This window comes from Mustelus asterias, chromosome 9, assembly GCF_964213995.1.
Source record: "Mustelus asterias chromosome 9, sMusAst1.hap1.1, whole genome shotgun sequence".
Classification (NCBI taxonomy): domain Eukaryota; kingdom Metazoa; phylum Chordata; class Chondrichthyes; order Carcharhiniformes; family Triakidae; genus Mustelus; species Mustelus asterias.
In genome coordinates this window covers 28437950-28458338 of record NC_135809.1, presented here as the reverse complement: position 1 = coordinate 28458338, position 20389 = coordinate 28437950, and the positions used below count along the sequence as shown (strand labels likewise).

Here is a 20389-nt window from a genome sequence, read left to right as displayed (position 1 = left end):
CAATGACATCTGCATTGGCTCAGCCACACTCATTGGATGGATGATGCCGTAATCCAAGAGATTTTCTGTGCGGTGAATTGGCCACCGGGTCACAACCTCCTGGGTGTCTATAACCTCTGCTACGTGGATCCCTGCAAGTAAGATTTGAAGATAGCGGATATTGACACTGACAACTGGAAGACGATTACTAACAGTTGTGACCTCTAGACACTGACTGTTTAAAAGGGCACTGGAAGAGGTGAGTGGAAATGAACATCTCAGCTGGCTGAGAAAACAACTGACGGCAAATTGTCCACCTCAGCCCACTGTCTTCCTCTGCAGCAAATACAGTAGAAACTACCATGCCAGCTTGGGACTCCTGAGCCACACCAGGTGATGGTTAACACAGAGTTGACCACCATTTTACAGGATGGAAGGCCGACTCTATCAGTTATCCTCCTGCCATTTAATTTTATCCAGCAAACAACTTCATGAACTCAGATAAATTGTCACATTCTACATGCTGTTTTTCAGCAGCGATTATTATTTTCAATGAGTGGCATATAGTACACAGTGTAAATGGAGCACTGGTACACATTTCCACATGTCTATTGGAAATTATATAGCATTGAATGGGACATAGTTGCCACGGAATCGGACCAGGCAAGGGGTGAAAAACAGAAATGTCTGGTGACCTTGGGCGAGATTTTCCGGTCTCGCTTAAGCGAGGACATAAAATTCTGCCCATTATGTTGTTACTTACGCAGGAAGCATGGCCAGGATTTTATGGTCCCACCATAGCGTGTCTCGTCTCAGTGAATGCAGTGAGGAGTGGTAAAATCCTGGCCCATATCTATCTTTACAAATGAATGTCAAGTAATATGCCTTTAAAAGACAGCAGCATGCCATCACCAAACAGGGTGTTTCATGTGAACCAGTCTTAGTTTCACTTTGGCCTGTGAACAGAACGCAGCACACACAACCCTGCAGCTGATGTCTTCAAGCTTTACATCCATGTATATATGTTCCCATGTGCCTGGTCTAAATAAATGAACTCAACAACGTGTTTTCCCAATCCCTTTTGAGTGAATGTGTGTTTTTATATTATTTTTAAAAATGACATGGTATTCAGCAGTGGTCAGACAGACTGGCACCAAGACTAAGCACAGACGCATCATGGTGAACAGCCTTAGATCATGTGACATGGCATGAGAAGACCTTTTTGATATTTTGGTCAGTATTGGAAATGCAGTGGGTGACTGCGAAGAAAAACTTTGAAGGCACAACACTGACGTAGACTCAAGTAAAGAGCTGGCAAGCAGTCAGATCCCTTGTGGTGAGATTGTAGCACATAGCTTGTCAGTTCCCTGAGTGGGACAGTGCATCGAGAGGACCATGTTAATTCAGTCACGAAAGGTGTGTGACTAAGGCGTGGGCTGGATTGAAAGTGAGCAAGGGAGAGTAAGCACAAATCATCATAAAACCAAGCCAGAGCAGATTGCTATTATAATGGGTAGAGCATCCGAAATGTGTGGATGCCTGGCCATTCTCCTGCCTTGCCTCTTAACAAAAGTTCATGTGCAGTTTGTCATAGAACACAGGGAGCTGTCCGAGACTAAGCTGGAATATTGTCCATGGCACAATGAAGTCCAGAGAAGAAATTTTAAATTTTCATTTAAAAAAAGTACTTGCAAATTGTACATAGAGCGAGAATTGAACAAAATTTAAAGACAGTCCTGATGTATCGACGATTTAAGAGGAAATCATTGGGTGTGCAGAATGGAGGTTCAACAAGCTGTGCCATGAGTAAGGTATTCCCACATAAAGACTGAGAACATTAGGAGGAAGTGTCACCAAAGACACCCTTTGCCATCTCCTCACAAATAGCTGAGAAGTGGCACTGGCAGATAACTTGGAGAAAATTTCCCACCTGACCTCTGAACTGCAGAAAGTGCATGGTAAAAGAGTGAAGAAAATTTTAGTTCAAAATAATAAAAAATGTGCTGCAATAAATTCCATACTTCAGCAAAGCTTGTTTTGTCCTTCACCAGCGGCAGGGGATGTTGTCTTTAACTAAAATTAAAGTTATGTAATTTTAATGAACTTTTACATTTAGAAACTAAAATGACAGCCATTTCGAAGCAATTAAATTAAAATGACCAACTCTTTAAAAGTAAATCATAAATCTCAAAGTGTATGACATGTGTTAAATTGCATTAATTCTCCTTCCCTGAACTCACTAGCCGGAATTTTACTGTCCCGCCCACCACGGGAATCGGAGCGGGCAAGGGGTGGACCATGGGAAGGCCTGTTAACCTTAGGCGGGTTTTTACAGTTTTGGGACGAACAAGATCGTAAAATCCAACCCACTATCTTTTCCCTTCACTCCGATGTTACTCAAATATCAGCTTGGCAGACTGTGTATATTGAAAACCATGATCTTCATCTAATTTAATTCCAACTTAAAAGCTCATTTGCCATTATATTTCCCTTTTTTTTTCTTTACGTTTGTAGTGGGATATAATCAGAAGGGCAGGTTTTGTCATGATAATTCATGTAAGTGATGAATGGTTAATGCTGTGCAACTTTTACATTGGATTCTTTTCATTTGGAGGAAGAGGCAATGATGTGCGTAGACATTCCTTACAGTCAATGCAAAATGGTCTTTCTGCAAATTATTTAGGTCCAATGACTATGTGCAGATTCTGTTACACTGTGGAAAAGCTGCACTCTGAGAAATGCAGAGCTAAGTAACAGAATTATATACTTTAGATGGCTTGACATCACTATATTTTTAAACAAACAAAAAATGTATTGGACTATTTGTAAATGAAGACCATGCTATTTAAATATGCCCAGAATATATACAAACTAAATTAGTACAATAATGAGTTCATTGTTAACACTTTTTTTTTCAAACAAATTCATGAGATTTGGCAAAAACAAACCATCACTAAAACATTTATTTCCACCTCAGTAATATTGCCTGACTTCACCCCATCACAGCTCATGTGCTGCACTTACCTCATCCATATCTTGAGACGTGACTATGCCAACACACCCCTGGCTGATCTCCCACCTTCTGAAAATTGAGTTTTTTCAAAATTCTGCTGCTTGTGTCTTAACTCACGGCAAGTCCAATTCTACTATCACCCCTGTGCTCGCTGACCTACAACAGTTCCCTGCCGAGCAATGTCTCATCCTTGTTTTGATGGCCCCTCCCCTCTCTATCACTTGAATCTCCTCCAGCCCCATGATCCTCCAATATTATGCTATTGCTATCTCTAATGCTAGCCCCTTGCAAACTTCCCAATTTTAATTGCTCTACCCATCGGCGGCCCCAAGCATGGTAATATTCTCACCATGCCTCTCCACATCTTTACTTCCCTTTCCCACTTTAAGATTCTTCTTAAAATCTATCTCCTTTGCTCAAGCTTTTGGTCATCTGCCCTAATATCTCATTATGTGGCTCTGTTTAATAATGTCCCTGTGAAGTACCTTGTCATTACATTCTAGATGTATAAGAATAAGTTATTATGTTGTTCAAATCAAGTGATGAAATAGTTTATTGCATAACCCAGAAATGGCTCATGAGAAAAGTAACCAGAAGTCGGATAAAAATTACAGGCACACGTGTATACTTTTGCTTTAAGTTGTAACTAATTGATCACAAGAAAGAGATGCAAATATACTAAAAAGAGAGATTACCTCATTTTCATGATTTACTCCTAGAGATAGCAGTGTGATTGGACTGTCCGGCATATTATTTTCATTGCCAGAGGGAATGTGGGCATTTCGCATAATAGGCGTTGTTCTAACAGATTCTCCAGGGTGTGACTGAGAAATGGAGAATGTCTGATTGGAAAGCTTGGTGCCCAGTGCCAGGTACTGTTTCACCTGTTGCCTCTGTGTCTGGTGAAGATGGTACTTTGTTGGGTTTTCCAGGTGTGTTTGAACCTGTTGAAAATAATGTAAAAATCTTTTTTTGAAGACCTGCCATTAATAACTCATTGTAAAAGTGATAGCCGTTTGTTAGAGTGTTGATTTTTAAAAAATGTATTTTCACCCTGTATGGCGAGAAAAGGTACATTTTTGATCTAGGTCACTGTACTTGACAGAAGCAGCAAAATATGAACTACCTTATTGCTTTCGCTGTGCCTGTGCAATAACAGAGATAGAGGGTCATTAGTCTTTGTAATTCTCTTCCACAGAGGACAGCAGCAATTGAATCACTGAATATATCCCAGGCTTGTCTTAGACAAGTTTTTTGATCAATAACGGTGTTAGAAGTTATGGCGTAAAGCCAGGGAAGTGGATTTCAGGACACGTTCAGATCAGCCATGATCTTATTGAATGGCAGAACAGGCTCAATGGGCCAAATGGCCGCCTCCTTCTCCATTTCTTATGATTTTATGAAACTGAAATATTGCAGTAAGATAAATGGTAATATCAATCATTTGACTGCAGTTATGTTTACAGGAATCCTACATTTTGTCTTTGCTTTGTTCTATAAGAGTGTATTTTATACACAGAAAGATTTCCAAGACCTTGCCTGTGATAGAAAATATTACCAACTGAATGATTTCTGATTCCCTCATGACATATATTAACTCTGTGCTGTGTAAAGAGATTCATACAAGATGCAGTTTAAAAAATGATTAAATAAGCTTAATTTTATCCGAAGATTTTAACTTCCACTTGTTTAAATTGCCAATAAACTATTCAATTAATGCCTTAGTAATATTATACAACTTCATGATAAAATTTTTCTAGACTAGCCACATTCTTCCTAACTGCAGAAAGAGATTGAAACAGAATAATATTTTTAAAATCCCGTTAAGCTAAAAGATTTCCATGTTTACAATATTCAACAAAAATCTAAACCTGTTTGGAAATGAGCGGGTTTGCTATGTGGCACTGGAGGAAATCTTCCACCCTCACCTACCCAAGTGCAACTGGGCTTTGTCTCCATACTTCCGAATTTTGGGATTGCTGATCTATTTGTAGGATTTATTATAAAGGATATTTAAACTTTTGACATTTTTGAAGTCATAAAATCTGTTGAATCCATGAACCTAGCTATCTTTAAAAATGGCAAAAACATCATCTCTAACTTCACAATAAAATAATGTCCTGAAACTTGGAGTAATTTATCTCTTAGCGAAATACTTTAAATCATCAATGGTAATAACTGGATTAAATGGAGGTCATACTGCTAGGCTGTAATTGCACTTTGTCTCATACACAAACACACACACCAAATTAAATAAACAAAACCTCTTCACGTTCTCCTTGCAAGACCATTGTGTCATTGGAAACACAGAGGGACAAATGTACCTCAATCAGCGCAATGTACTAAATATTTGAATTTCTCAGTTCACTACTACAGTCAATGACAAAGGTTAAACTATTCATCATCATGTATCTAATTCTCACCTTGCAGTATGCATATTCTGATATGTGCGGCATTGTGGATCACCCGAAGAAGAGTACGTAGTTCACTTGAAGTTTGTGAGGGCAACAATTCCACACTTGTTCTGCTGAATTATCTTTCTGCAGCCAATCTTCGGAAGAGTGCTACTGCCGAGGCCAAGCAGAAGACTTTATAAACTGACAAGGAATGCTAAAGGATCTAATTGGCGCAGCTAGGACCATTCTTCCATTACACAGTGTGTCAATTACTTCAGAGAGCTACTGATTTGGAAAGACGTCGCTTTCCCTCAGTTTGATCACAACAGTAATTCTGTATGGTCTTGTTACCAAGAAGTCCACAGACCAGCACTACTCTGCCTGTTATTAAGTCGCAACTATTTATTCAACTGTCTTCAGCCATATTTTCCTCCAGGGTCTCTGAGGATAATACACTGTTTGTTCTTCCTCTTCCAAAACATGCTCCAGTCATTTGTATTACTTTATTCTATAGCACATTGTGTTGCTCATATTTACATAGAGTATACTTTCATCATGCTGACTCTGAAATGGTCAGGGCACAATTCCACTGTAAACAAAAATACCACATTATGCTTTTATTCAATTTGCTCATTAGATTTGAAGAGAGAGTTGCTTTCACCTTTTTTACAAAGCCACAGGAGGGACAGTTTGTATTCTTGCTACAAAGCTACCTTAGAGCTGAAGTGTCACTTTTAAACCATCCTCATACAGGTTTTTTTTAATACAATGCTCTTCTAGATTTTTGAGCTTAATTGGATAATGAATTTCTTCTTTTATTTTCAGAGCCAGGTTTCAAAATGCAAAAATACCATGTTCTGAGGTGAATTTTATTATGTCCTTAGAAAATACATTTGCACAGTATTCTTCAATGAATTAACAATTTTGTTACGTTCAGCTATCGGTGGCACAGTGGTTAGCACTGCTGCCTCAGAGTACCAGGGACCTGGGTTCTATTCCCAGCTTGGGTCACCATCTGTGTGGAGTTCACATGTTCTCCCTGCATTTGTGTGGGTTTCCTCCAGATGCTCCAGTTTCCTCCCACAATCCAAAAGATGTGCTGGTTAGGTGCATTGGCAATGCTAAATTCTCCCTCGGTATACCCGACAGGTGTTGGAGTGTGGCGACTAGGGATTTTCACAGTAACTTCATTGCGGTGTTAATGTAAGCCTACTTGTGACACTAATAAATAAACTTTACTTTACGGCGGCACAGTGGTTAGCCACACTACGGGTGTGGGTTCAATTCCTGGCTTGGGTCACTGTCTGCGTGGAGTTTGCATGTTCTCCCCATGTCTGCGTGGGTTTCCTCCGGGTGTTCCGGTTTCCTCCCACAGTCTGAAAGATGTGCTAGTTGGGTGCACCAACAGGTGCCGGAGTGTGCCGATTAGTGGATTTTCACATGCAGTGAAATTCACTGCAGTGTTCATAAATAAACTATACAAAGCACAATCTCTTGATTATCGTACAAGGAAAAGATGTGCACATGTAAGTTCTGAAGATCAATGGCATTTATGCTAAGGTACTGCCTCAAAGTTTAAATCCAACTAGTTGAGAACTAAACTTTCTTTTAATTTGCTGTTACTTGTGATTTTTCATGATTATACTCCAAGACCATAAAATTCTGTTGTCATCTTCCTCTATTCCCTGCCTATTTATGTACCTATCCAGATGCCTCTTGAATGTTGTTATAGAATCTGCTTCCACCATCTCCTCCGACAGCGCGTTCCAGGCATTCACCACCCTCTGTGTGGAAAAACTTGGGGCTATTCTTCCGTCCAATAGAGGAGACTCAATAGAAGTCATTAAGATTAGCAATGGGGTTAACAGGATAGATATAGATAAAATGTTTTCACTTGTAAGGAAAACTAAACTATGGATCATAGATGTCACTCATAAATCTAGCCAGAAATTTAAGTGAAACTTCTATGATTCAAGAATCATAGTAACTTGGGGAGTAGTAAGAATCTGGTAAGCATAATTTCATGGGGAGGTTGAGGTGAATAGTTTAGATGCATTTAATAGGATGTAAGATAAGTACATGGGGAAGAGGAGAATAGAAGCATATATTGATGGAAATAAATGTTGGAGGCGGCTCATGTGATCCATAAACACCAGCATAGACCTGTTAGGTCAAATTACATGCCTCTGGGATGCGATTCCATGTTACAATCAATAAAAAGTCATCCTATATTTATAGGAATTTACCAATGTGGAATGTGAAAATTCCCCCCTGTAATTAAGCTTTTCAGAAGATCGTGCAGTAGCATCAGTATGGATGGAAATTGGGAATAGTATAAGTAAGTTTGGGGTAATATATTATAATGAATAGAGGATTGGTTAATGGACAGAGATTGTTTAAACTGGTTGGGGAATCTAAAGCTTGGGAGCAAGGTCTCAGGATAAGGAGCTGATTGTTTAGGACCGAGATGAAGAGAAATGACTTCACTCAAAGTGTTGTGAATCTTTGGAATTCTTTACCCCTGAGGGTTGCTGATATTCCTTCATCAAACACATTAAAATAAGTTAAACAGATTTCTAATTTCTCAAAGCAAAAGGACATGGATAGTGGCTGGGAAAGTGGTCTTGAAGCCTAAGACCTGCCATGATGGTGGAGCAGGCTCAACAAGCCTTATGGCCTATTTCATTCCTATTTATTGTGCTGTTGTAGGTTTTGCTGCTCCTCTTGTCCCCTATCAGAGATCCTAGGGAGGACTGTATGAGCTGCTCACATGCCATATGAAGGTTGACAGCAGGGAAGATAAAACCAAGGTGAATGAATTACGAGATAGGTGAACAGACTTTCAAAAAGTTAGAAATCTCCTGTAAAGCATGAACCTGTGAGCATCTCCTGTGAGCATATTTCACTTAGGGAGGAGAGCAGCTTTTTATTTCAAGGTTTTCAAGTCTGTTATTTTCACAGAACCGTATCAATGCCTGCTGCACCCCGACCTTGTTGACCCTGCTGGGTTTCATATAGCTCAAGAAACCCATGTGCTGGTTGTTAAAGCAAGAATGCTGGATTAAAGTCTGCATTAATTGCTTTCTTACATATTTAAAAGTTCCACAGGACTTCCCACACTCCTTCAAGGCCCAAAAGTGAGCAGGATTATATTGGGTTGCAGATACACCAGCAATTTTTGGGACTTACTCCCCCCTCCCTCTCCACACTTCCCTCCTCGCCACCTGTACCATACCCACCAACTCTGCCAGGAATTAAAAATCTGTCCCATAAATAGAGAAAAACACTGCCAAAAATGATAAACTTCAGAAACTGTCCAATTCTTCAAGATACATTCCAAAGCAAGCTCAGCCCTTTTTGCTATCTTGCATCCTTATTGTGAATATGGCATGTGGGGGACGGCATTTTGCCCAAGCCTGTGAAATACAGGACTCTGATTTTCTCCGATTTTATCCATGGCCAGTGCACAGTTGAGAGATCAGAAAATTTGGCGTTCCAGCCGAAACTCCATTCACTTTCAGTGGCACTGGAGATTCCCAGCCACAAATGGGGATGGAGCTTTTCAGCAACAGTGTGACATCTCGGTTCTATTCCTTGGACAGAAGGCAATTTATTTACCTGCATTGTCTCTTTGTTCCTGTCAAAATTAAGCACTTTCTAACTCAGTCTGAAAGATGTGCTGGTTAGGTGTATTGACCATGCTAAATTCTCCCTCAGCGTACCCGAACAGGCGCCGGAGCGTGGCGACTAGGGGATTTTCACAGTAACTTCATTGCAGTGTTAATGTAAGCCGCCTTGTCACACTAATAAATAAGCTTTAATAAAAGTAAACTTTTTAGTCAGCACCTAGTGTGTCAGCCGTTGTTCAGTTGGTCGCATTTTTGCCTCTGAGTCAAATATTATGGGTTGAAGCCCCTCTTAAGCAAATAAATCCGGGCACGGTTGGAGCTGTCCCTTTTCAAATGCGATATTAAACTGGGGCCCTTTCTGCCCTTTCATGTAAAGGACTCCATGGCACTATTGCAAAAGAGAGCAAGGGTGTCAACCCTGCACTTATAGCCAATAATTATCCCTCAATCAACATTACAAAAAGGAAATTATCCAGTCATTATTGCATTGGTGGAGATTTTGGTGTGCAAATTGACTGACAGCCCTTCCTGCAGTGACTGCATGTCTAAAGTGTAAATCACTTTGGAAAGTCCTGACATAGTGCATTTCACAATGTAAATGAAAGTCTTTCCTTCTCACAGTTATGTACACCGGAATTCTACTGCCCCATCCAACATGGGAATCGGAGTGGGCGAGGAGCGGACAATGGAAAGGTCCATTGACTCGGGCTGGATTTTCCTGTCTCTGTCGAGCGAGGTAATAAAATCCCGCCCATAATGCCAATTATTAGAAAACATCCCAAGAGTGTTAAATCTGACAAAATTGACACCAAGACACAGAAGTATATGTCAGGTGTTATTACAAACATGGCCAAACAAATAGGTTCAAGAAGAGGTGGAGCAATGTAAAGTTATTAGAGTTTTGTACAGCTGCTGGACATCACCGAGAAAGGGAGGGACACGGTTATATAAAGGGATTTAAATGCATGGGGCGGGATTTTCTATGCACCCCCCTTCCCCAAGATATGTTTTTGCAGCGGTGGAGGTGGCCCGTCATTGGCCGGCAGCAGGTTCATTGCCGGCAGGGACAGCCGGAAAATCTTAGCTGTGGCTACAATTCTTAAACCCAGGTACTGGTACTCTGGAAGCCAATATAGGTCAGCAAGCACAGAGGTGATAGATAAGCAGGCCTTGTTGTGTCTTAGGATACGGTTTTGGTTAAGTCCAAAGTTCATGGAGTGTGAAAGATTGGAGGTCAGACAGAAAAACATTGGAATGGTCCAGTCAAGAGGTACAAACACATTGATGAAGATTTCAGCTTCAGATAAGCTGAGGCAAGGGTGGAAACAGAAACATAGAAGATAGGAGCAGGAGGAGGCCATTTGGCCCTTCAAGCCTGCTCCGCCATTCATTAAGATCATGGCTGATCATCCAACTCAGCCTAATCCTGCTTTTCCCCATAACCTTTGATCCCATTTGCCCCAAGTGCTATATCCAGCCACCTCTTGAATGCATTTAAATGTTTTGGCATCAACTACTTCCTGTGGTAATGTATTCCACAGGCTCACCACTCTTTGGGTTAAGAAATGTCTCCAACTCCTTCCTAAGTGGTCTACCCTGAATCCTCAGACTGTGACCCCTGGTTCTGGACACTTCCACCATCAGGAACATCCTCTCTGCATCTGTCCTGTCTAGACCTGTGAGAATTTTATAAGTCCCTATGAGATTCCCCCCCTCATTCGTCTGAACTCCAGCGAAAACAATCCTAACCTAGTCAATCTCGCCTCATACATCCCGCCATCCCCGGAATCAGCCTGGTGAACCTTTGCTGCACTCCCTCGAGATCAAGAACATCCTTCCTCAGAAAAGAAGACCAAAACTGCACACAATACTCTAGGTGTGGCCTCACCAAGGCCCTGTATAGTTGCAACAACACATCCCTGCTCCTGTACTCAACCTCTTGCAATGAAGGCCAACATGCCATTTGCCTTCTTTACCGCCTGCTGTCCCTGCAAGCTTACCTTCAGTGACTGGTGCGCAAAGACACCCAGGTCCCGCTGCACACTCCCTCCCCCCAATTTACAGCCTTTCAGATAGTAAAGTGGAGGTAGGTGATATGATAGAGATGGAAGGCCTTTGTGATTATAGATCACACAGAGCCAACTGTTTGGCACTTGCTTATTATTGGAACAGCCTTTAAATTGAAGCTTTAGAATATTATGCATAACATGCTTCTTATTTTCACTTTGAGAGAGAAAATTGTTCTTGCAATAGTAGTACCCGGTTTTATGATGCCATGTAGTTTGGTTCATATGTCTTTTTACCTGCTTTAGCTCACCTCTTGAAAGATTTACAGTTCTAGTGCAATACTTAATAAGTAACAATTAAGGGTACAACGCAATGACAAATATTAGATGCTAAAACATTTTTTAAATGACCAGTTGCATCCTGGTAAGTTATATTTTCAAATGGTCCCTTCAATCCAATATGTAAATGTCAGCATATAAATTGGCCTCAAAAAATCCTTCCAAAAATTAGGGTTGGCTGAAAGGTCAAGTATAAAAGTGACCCATCAGCATTGCTGTGAGTGACCATCATCTTTGTTCTTCTTCACGCAGTGTTTGCTGCATGTGGGCATGTCTTAAACTCCTACGCATTTTCACAACAGCCCATATTGTCTGCTTGATCCATTGTACCAAATTATAAGGTACCAGTAAGCAAAACATTTACTAGTGGGGTGAAAAAAACAAACTCTTTTTTAAATTCATTTGTGGGACATGAGCGTCGCTGATTGGTCAGCATTTATAGCCCATCCCTAGTTGCCCTTGGAGAGCAGTTGAGCATCAGCCACATTGTTGTGGCTCTGGAGTCACATGTAGGCCAGACCAGGTAAGGACAGCAGATTTCCTTCCCTAAAGGGATATTAGTGAAACAAATAGGTTTTTACAAAAATCGATATTGGTTTCATGGTCATCAGTAGATTTTGAATTCCAGATATTTTTATTGAACTCGAATTCCACCATCTGCCGTGGCAGCATTCAAACCCGGGTCCCCAGAACCTTAGCTGAATTTCTCGATTAATAGTCTAGCGTTAATACCACGAAGCCTCCCTGAGTTTAGTATACTCTGGGAGGCGAGTATAGTATGTCACAGCTGAAGAAGGAGGAGTCCATTTCTACACCGAGTACAACCAAAGAGTTATGTGCAGGGCCAGAAAAAATGGCATTGCCTAGTTGACTTGTACGCCGTGATCGATGACACATTACACAGCCTATAGAATGGAAACTTGTTAGATTGCTTGGGTTATATGGTGAACTCTAGGTCATATTGAAAGTCCCAAATCTTTTCCTGTTGGACAAGTAAAATGCCCTCCTAATTAGTCCTTAACATAATTATGTATAATTTGAAATCTAAGTTTGTATTCTATTTCATATTCAAGATAGGCAGGGAATCGAGGGATACAGACTACGTAGAGGCAAAAGGTGTCATGTGTCAGCACAAGCTTGGTGGGCCAAAGGGCCTGTACCGTGCTCTACTGTCTTTTGTTCTTTGTCCAGTAAATATTTTGGAGCGTCTAAAGTTTTTCTGTTTCCAAACAGATTGCTAAAGGCTCGACTGCTGGCCAAAGTGGAGCCAGCTGCTTTTAAACCCCCTGCAGCTCCTTCCCTCCACATGCCTAATAGGGGAGCTCTACGAGGCCCACAGGGAGATCTATTGATGATCCTTCATGTCCATCAGAACACAAGTGCTGCAGTATTTTGATTTTTCATGAAATGTACATCTTTAGATGTGTAGGGTAGAAGGGGGGAATGGGATGGGTAGAAGATCAACAATCCAGTAGACCGCGGAAGATGAAAGTAAATTTCAAACAAAATCTCCTGGAGGAATTGGCTCTGATTTGGTGCTAACGGAGATTCAAAAATTCCCAATATTATCCCTTCAAAACCATGACATAAAACATTAACTGAAACCACAGGAATTGATTTTATCTTATGACCCATGACTAACCTCACTGGCATTGTAAAACCCAAGCTGGGCTCTATAGAGGCACATGGACTTTCCTGAGACCACTGGAAGCAGGGAAAACTGTGGGGAATGAGGGGGTTTGGTGACACAAAGTAAGGAGACCTCTGAAGTTTGGGAGACTTAGAGCGGGACCATGACATTAAGCATTTCTGGGTTTTAAACACACACAAGCGCACAGTTTCAGAATAAGGACAGCAACCTACATTACCCTTATATCTTTAGTCAGACTGGAATTGAGATGTAATTGGATCCTTTTAGCACGAATAAATGTCCTTTGAAAGACTATTCAGCAAAGGGATTAATTCACCAATTTTTACAAATGCACCATAGAAAGCACCCTTTCTCGGTGTATCGCAGCTTGGTATGGCTCCTGCTCTGACCAAGACCGCAAAAAACTACAAAGGGTTGTGAACGTAGCCCAGTCCATCACGCAAACCAGCCTCCCATCCATTAATTCCATCTAGACTTCCTGCTGCCTTTGTAAAAGCAGCCAGCATAATCAAAGATCCTACGCACCCCGGACATTCTCTCTTCCACCTTCTTCCATCAGGAAAAAGATACAAAAGTCTGAGGACACGTACCAACCGACTCAAGAGCAGCTTCTTTCCTGCTGCCGTCAGATTTTGATTGCACCTACCATATATTAAGTTGATCTTTTTCAACATCCTAGCTATGATTGTAACACTCCATTCTGCATCCCCTCCTTTCCTTCTCCTCCATGTCGTCTATGAAAAGTATACTATGTCTGTATAGTGCGCAAGAATCATACTTTTCACTGTATCCTAGTACATGTGACAATAATAAATCAAATCCAATCCCATAAGCTTTCTCCAGCTCTGCCAGAAATGTTGTTGAAACAATTTACCTGACAGCACCTGAAACACTTCACCTGATGAAGGAGCAGCTTCCTAAAAGCTTTCAAATAAATCTGTTGGACTATAACCTGGTGTCGTGTGACCTCTCACCTTGAAACAATTTAAATGAGACCATTGCAGATGGGTACCTTTTCCCATTTCACTTTAGCTCCCACAAAAAGAAAGTGGGTATCAACACACAATCTATTTTTTTAACAATAAAGTCTGCAGTGAACACAAGACAACCTATTTCTTCCTAACTGCAACTTCCCTTGAATGCCTTTCTTTCATCTATTCTAGTGCTTTATGCATGTACAACCTGAGAGCTGGTATTGTGAGGCTGGGTGGCTGCTCTTTTCCTACCCAAGATATTAGAACCTATGACAGCTTACACAAGCGCAAAATACTGTTGTTGCTGGAAATGTGAAATAAAAACAGAAAATACTCAGCAGGTCAGGCAGTGTCCTGAAGGTTCATCATGATCTGAAAATATTAACTCTGTTTCACTCCGCAGATGCAGCCTGATCTGTTGAATATTTCTGTTTTGACCTATGATAGCTTGTTCCTGGAGGAAGGTGTTAGCTATCTGCATACCTTGAGCCTGTTACTGGACATCCTGGTATCATCCCCCACGTTCAAATTTGGTGTTTTATAGAGAAAGTCAGATGCTGCTGTTCTTTAAGAAAGTAGTGCCAGACAGGACAAGTCAACTTATCACCATTCTATTGGATCAGTGAGCACTTGGGTCAGTGGGAGGCTGATCTAATAGCAGCTATTATTTCCCAGAAACCCTGGCAGACAATACTATGCATTGTAGCTGCCATGGGCTGGAAGCTGGTATGCAAGATAATGGCTGGAATTCTCTGGCTGTTCACATCCCGCTACCGCTGCCAGTGAGAACGGAGAATTTGGCATGCAGCCAAATCTCCATTCACTGCCGCAGGATTGGCGAATCCCAGCCATGGGTGAGGTCGGAGAATCTGGTCCAATGCCTATTTTCTCCCCTATTGCTACACAAGTTTAATGAGTACTTCCAATGAGATGGAGGCACTGGCTAGTCCCTGGTCACAACTTGGGTGGATGTCTGCTACAGGTCCCAATGTTGCTGTCACACAGACCATTCGGACTCTTGAATGAAGGGAAAAAGCTTCACTGATATTACTACAAATATAACTTCCATTTCTGTAGCACCTTTACTGTAATAAAATATCTCAAGGTGCTTCATGGTTACATTATAAAACAACATTTAACATCAAGCCAAATGAGACCAAGGTACCAAGTCCTTTGATTTTTGTGGTATATATCAGTGATTTGAACTTGAATGTAATGGGCATGATCAAGAAGTTTGCAGATGATACAAAAGTTGACCATGTGGTTGAAAATGAAGAAGAAAGCTGTAGACAGGAGAGAGACATCAATGGATCAGTCAGGTGGGTGGGAGAATGGCAGATGGAGTTTAATCCTGAGAAGTGTGAGGTAATGCATTTGCAAAATGTTAACAAGGCAAGGGAATACACAATAAATGATAGGATATTGAGAAATGCCACTGAAAAGAGGGACCTTGCAGTGCACGTCTATAGATCACTGATGGTAGCTGGATAGGTAAGTGAGGTGGCATCTGTGGAAAGAAACAAAATTAACATTTTGGGTCAATGACCTGCCCTGCTGAGTATATCTCAGCATTTTCTGTTTTTATTGCAGATTTCCAGCATCTGCAGTGTTTGGTTTTTGTACTAGTCAAGAAAGCAAGCAGGATACTTGCCTTTAGTAGCCCAGGCATAGAATATAAGAGCTGGGAGTTATGCTGGAATTGTATAAAATATTAGTTATCACAGCTGGAGTTCTGCTCACTGCATTCTAGGAAAGATATGATTGCACTCACCCAAGGAGATTAGAAGAATAGGTTTTATAAGTTTATAACTTTATTTATCAGTGCCACAAGTAGGCTTGCATTAACACCGCAATGTGACCAGAACTTTTAGTTATGAGGCAGGATTAGAAAGGTTAGGATTTTTTGTTGGAACAGACGGGGATGGGAAGGTCTTATTCTATTTAGTTGAGGGGTCCACAACCAAGGATTAAGGGTAAGAGTGGGAGGTGTAGAGGGGAACCGAGGGAATTTTTTTCATCCAGGGAAAGGTGGGGATTTGGAACTCACTGCCTGACGCAAAAACCCTCATAATCATTTAACAGTACTCAGATATGCACATAAGCTGGATGGCTACTGGTCAGCCAGCATGGGTATGATGGGTTGAACAACCTCCTTCTGTGCTGGAGATTTCTATGATTTCTTTAACGAAATTATGGTCAGAATTCTACCACCTCGCCTACCTCTGAATCGGCACGGGTGAGAGTCTGACAACGGAAATCTCCATTGACCCCGGGCAGGAATTTCCGGTCTCGCCCGAGCGAGGCTGTAAAATCCCACCCTATTAGGCCAAAAGTGTGGTGTAGAAAATAGGTTTTAGGGAGGAACTTAAAAGAAAAGAGAGCTACAGGGTTGGAGAGGTTTAGTGAGAATTTTAGAACCTAAGACCTAGTCAATTGAAGGCATGGCCACCAATGGTGGAGTGATTAAGTCAGGGATATTCAAGAGACCAGAATTAGATGAATGTAGATATCTTGGAGGGGTGTGGGGCTGCAGGAAATTAAAGAAATGGGAGAGGGTCCGGCAGGTGGGGTGCAGGTTTGGCTATGGTTTTAGTTAAGAATTGACACTTAAACTCCAGTTATTCTTTTGGAGTGGGGCTCTTGCGACAAAATGTCTTCATTCCAGTAGCCAATAATGCCTGAACAATTTTGGAAGAGTAAGTACTGGGTCCCTGATCTACATTAATGATCTTAAATTTGCAGATGTCATACAACTTGGATGAACTACATAAGGAAAATATAAGAAAAATAGTGATAAATTTGAGGAGGAAGTAGACAGGTCAATAGAATGGGTGGCTAAGTGACGGATGAAATTTAATGCAGAGTGTGGGTGATGATGCATTTCGAAAGAACAAGCAGAGGCAATATAAATAAAGGGTACAATTCTAAAGAGGGTGCAGGAGCTGGGAGTATATATGCACAAAACATTGAAGACAGCAGGGCAGGTTGAGAAAGCAGTCAATAAAGCTTATGGGAGCTTTACAAGCTTTATAAGTAAGTTAAGATAAACATATTTAATTCTCCAGTCTTGCACTCCCTGCTGCCACTGCCAACAAGAATGAAGAATTTGGCACTCAGCCAAATCTCCATTCACTGCAGCGGAACTGGAGAATCCCAGCTGCGGGCGAGGTCGGAGAATTCCGGCCAGGTTCTGCCTTGACTGGAGTATTGCGTCCAGTTCTGGGCATCACACTTTAGGTGGGATGTGCAGGCATTTGAGAGAGCACCAAAAATATTCACAAGAATGGTTCCAGGGATGAGAAACTTTAGTTACTTGGGCAGATTGGAGAGACTGTAGCTTTTCTCATGGGAGACGAGGAGATTAAAAGGAGATTTTTAGAGACATTCACAATTCTGAGGGGTTTGCACAGAGCAGATAGGGAGAAACCGGTCCAGTTGGCAGCAGGCTCAAGGACCAGAGGACACCGATTTAAGGTGATAGACAAAAGATGCAATGGCAATGTAAGTGAAACCATTTTATTCAGTGAATGGTTAGGATCAGAAATACATGGCCTAAGATTGTGATGGAAGCAGATTCAAGTGTGGCTTTCAAAAGAGAATTGGACAATTATGCAAAAAGAAAAATAATTGTGGAAAAGGCAGGGGGGTTAGGTCCAGGTAAGTTGATATTGCAGAGAGCTAGCATAGGCTAGATGGGCCGAAATGGCTGCTTTCTGTGCTATAGCCATTCTATAAGTATCTGTGAGCTTCTTTAGACAACTGTGTTCTTGTCAAGTAAAGATTACACTAATGAGTTTCACAGCTGATCTAGAAGAGAAAGGTCTATTCACTGCCAGACTTCCCCAACTTTTGATCTATAAACTAATCTCTTGACATTTGCCTATAATTACCATGCAAAAATTCATAGTCTAAAATGGGATTTGTTGCTAAACGATAAATAGCCCAAATGTTTAATGCCACAGAACGTTATTATAAACTGCATAACTTATGGATTTTAGCAACTAAAAATAGCAGGTCAAATATATAAATTAACATCTGTGGTGCTCTGGCTGATCCAAAATGCCCCAAGCTTAAAATGAAACAAATATTCAAAGCTGTCAAAGATCAGCAAGTTTATAAAGTGCACAAACACATCAGTATAAAAATAGCATTGTGGAGGGTAACAGACTTTAGATTATTTATTACAAGAAATGCAATGTTCTCAAAAGGTCGTTGGTTAATAATATACAGATAGTAGACAGTTGTTGACATTTGAATGTGTAACTTTTACTCTCGGAGCTCTGTATTTCCCCATGCTCATCTATCATAAGCTGCTGTTTAGTCCATCCAATGTGGAAATTGTAAATGTTATACTGAGCACCAAGTGTTCGTTAAGATCAAATCCAAATCTTTTCATGAATTAAAATTAATGTTACACTAGCAACAATTACTGAATGCACTGTGCGTTATTCATAATTTTGTGTGACTTGGCTTGAGCAGCACAGACAATGCAAACACAAATTTCCCATTTTCAGCTTATTGGCAGCAGGACTGGGAACAGTGCAGGCGAATGACCCTATACCGGGGAATTGAACAGCGCGAGTGAGCGCCATTTACATCAAGGGATGACGATACAACACGTTTCCTGTAACGAAACAACATTTTGGGCCTGGGAAATGAATGGCAAACCTCTTGTTTGGTTTGGGACAAGACACAAAGGGTCAATCATTTTGACCACAAGGAAACTGGGATCCTCCTAACCTGCTGCGCTGCTCGAGTAGCGCAGTGGGCCGGGAGACGTAAGCGGCGGGGGAGGGCAGAGTGTCAGAGGTTCGTTCAGGTATGTATCCCCAAAAAACCAGTGGGAAATTCTCCCGTTTCCCAGCCTGTTGGGCATTTAGTTTTATTTTGGGAAAATCTGGGCCATTGTATCCAAATGCCACAGTGACTGTATTTTGAATTTTGAAAGAGGAAAAAGTACATTTGTCAGTTGGTCCTGGAGTTAATCGTCTCTAGACTTTCTTACTCATTCCTATATCCTACATATAATATATATTGTTTTCACAGCACATTCAGCATAGTATCAGAATAACTTTGCTAAAGAGTCATTTGCTGCTTAATATTTACTGTATTTTGTAACACAGTCACCTATGTTTTGAGAAGTTCTAGACCATTATTTAGAGTATTAGTTGGCAGCACAGTGACACAGTGGTTTGCATTGCCCCTCACAGCGCCAGGGACCCGGGTTTGATTCCGGCTTTGGGTGACTGTGGGGAGTTTGCACGTTCTCCCCATGTCTGCATGGGTTTCCTCGGGGTACTCCGGTTTCCTCCCACAGTCCAGGTTGATTGATTGGCCATGGTAATTTGCCCCTTAGTGCCAGGGAAATTAACAGAATAAACACCTGGGATTATGGGGATAGGGCCTGGCTGGGATTGTTGCCAGTGCAGGCTTGATGGGCCAAATGGCCTCCTTCTGGACTGTAGGGATTCTATGATTATCAGTCACTCACCAGCTTTAAAAAGTCACCGTAAAATGCACAGTGCAAATTTCCTTACAAAAGGGTTGTTGATGAGGCATGTGGTATTCCAGCACTTGTGGAAAGAAGTGTATTTACGACCTTAATTACCATACTGAATAAATTGATCTTTTAAAATGGGGCACAACATTCCCTCAGCAAAGACTACTAAGTTATATTTTTGGTTAAGGAGAAAATGTCTGCTAATTTAAAGATTTAGAGGTGAGACTGACATTCAGCAGGGGCACAAAACAATTTATAGTGGATCAACCACCCATGGTGCACATTGTCCAATTTTCCTTTTTGTAAGTCTTATGTCTTAATTTACCAGTGCAAATTTGAGTTATTGCCATGTATATGAGTGGATTTTCTTCTTCACTAGACCTAGGAGATCATCATTTTCCATGCACAAAGAAGATTTTCTGGAGTTATGCCAGATGTCTTCTCCCATTGTTCTGCCCAGGATTTTCCCTGCAGTCATCAGCAGGCCTGGCTCTGTAGGAGGAGCAGGCCCAACATTACCACGTTAATAAGACAGGAGAGGTCATACCTGGCCATTTGTCTCATCCTACTATGCTTAGAATTGCTGGATGCTCTAGGGTAAAAGCATCTGATAAAACTCAGTATAGGTCTTGCCTTGGGATGGTTATAAGACCAGAGGATCTGCCAAGGTCATGAAGCAAGCCAAAGAGGCAGAAGGAAATAACTTGACCTATGGAGAGTACTTTTTGGCTCTCCAACAGGCAAAACGTCACAATGTCAGCAGCCATTCTGAGGTCCTCTGGTTCTGAACTGATTACTCCTTGATCCTCCAGTGGTAGGTCCAGCTCCAGGCAGATGGAGTGTACCTTCCTGTGGTAATAAATTTGTATGCTCCCATTGAGAAATCTCTCCTCTAATGATTT

The 20389-nt window shown here is 41.3% G+C and overlaps 1 protein-coding gene across 1 annotated transcript in view; it reads right to left on the bottom strand.

Moving 5' to 3' along the window:
• The window catches only part of tfec (transcription factor EC), an 81451-nt gene that overhangs the window by 32964 nt on the left and 28098 nt on the right, over positions 1-20389 (bottom strand). Inside the window, exon 2 of the mRNA XM_078221169.1 lies at positions 3688-3936. Within this exon, the coding sequence (XP_078077295.1) occupies positions 3688-3780 (93 nt within the window). The 5' untranslated portion in view covers positions 3781-3936. The remainder of the gene's footprint in view (positions 1-3687; positions 3937-20389) is intronic.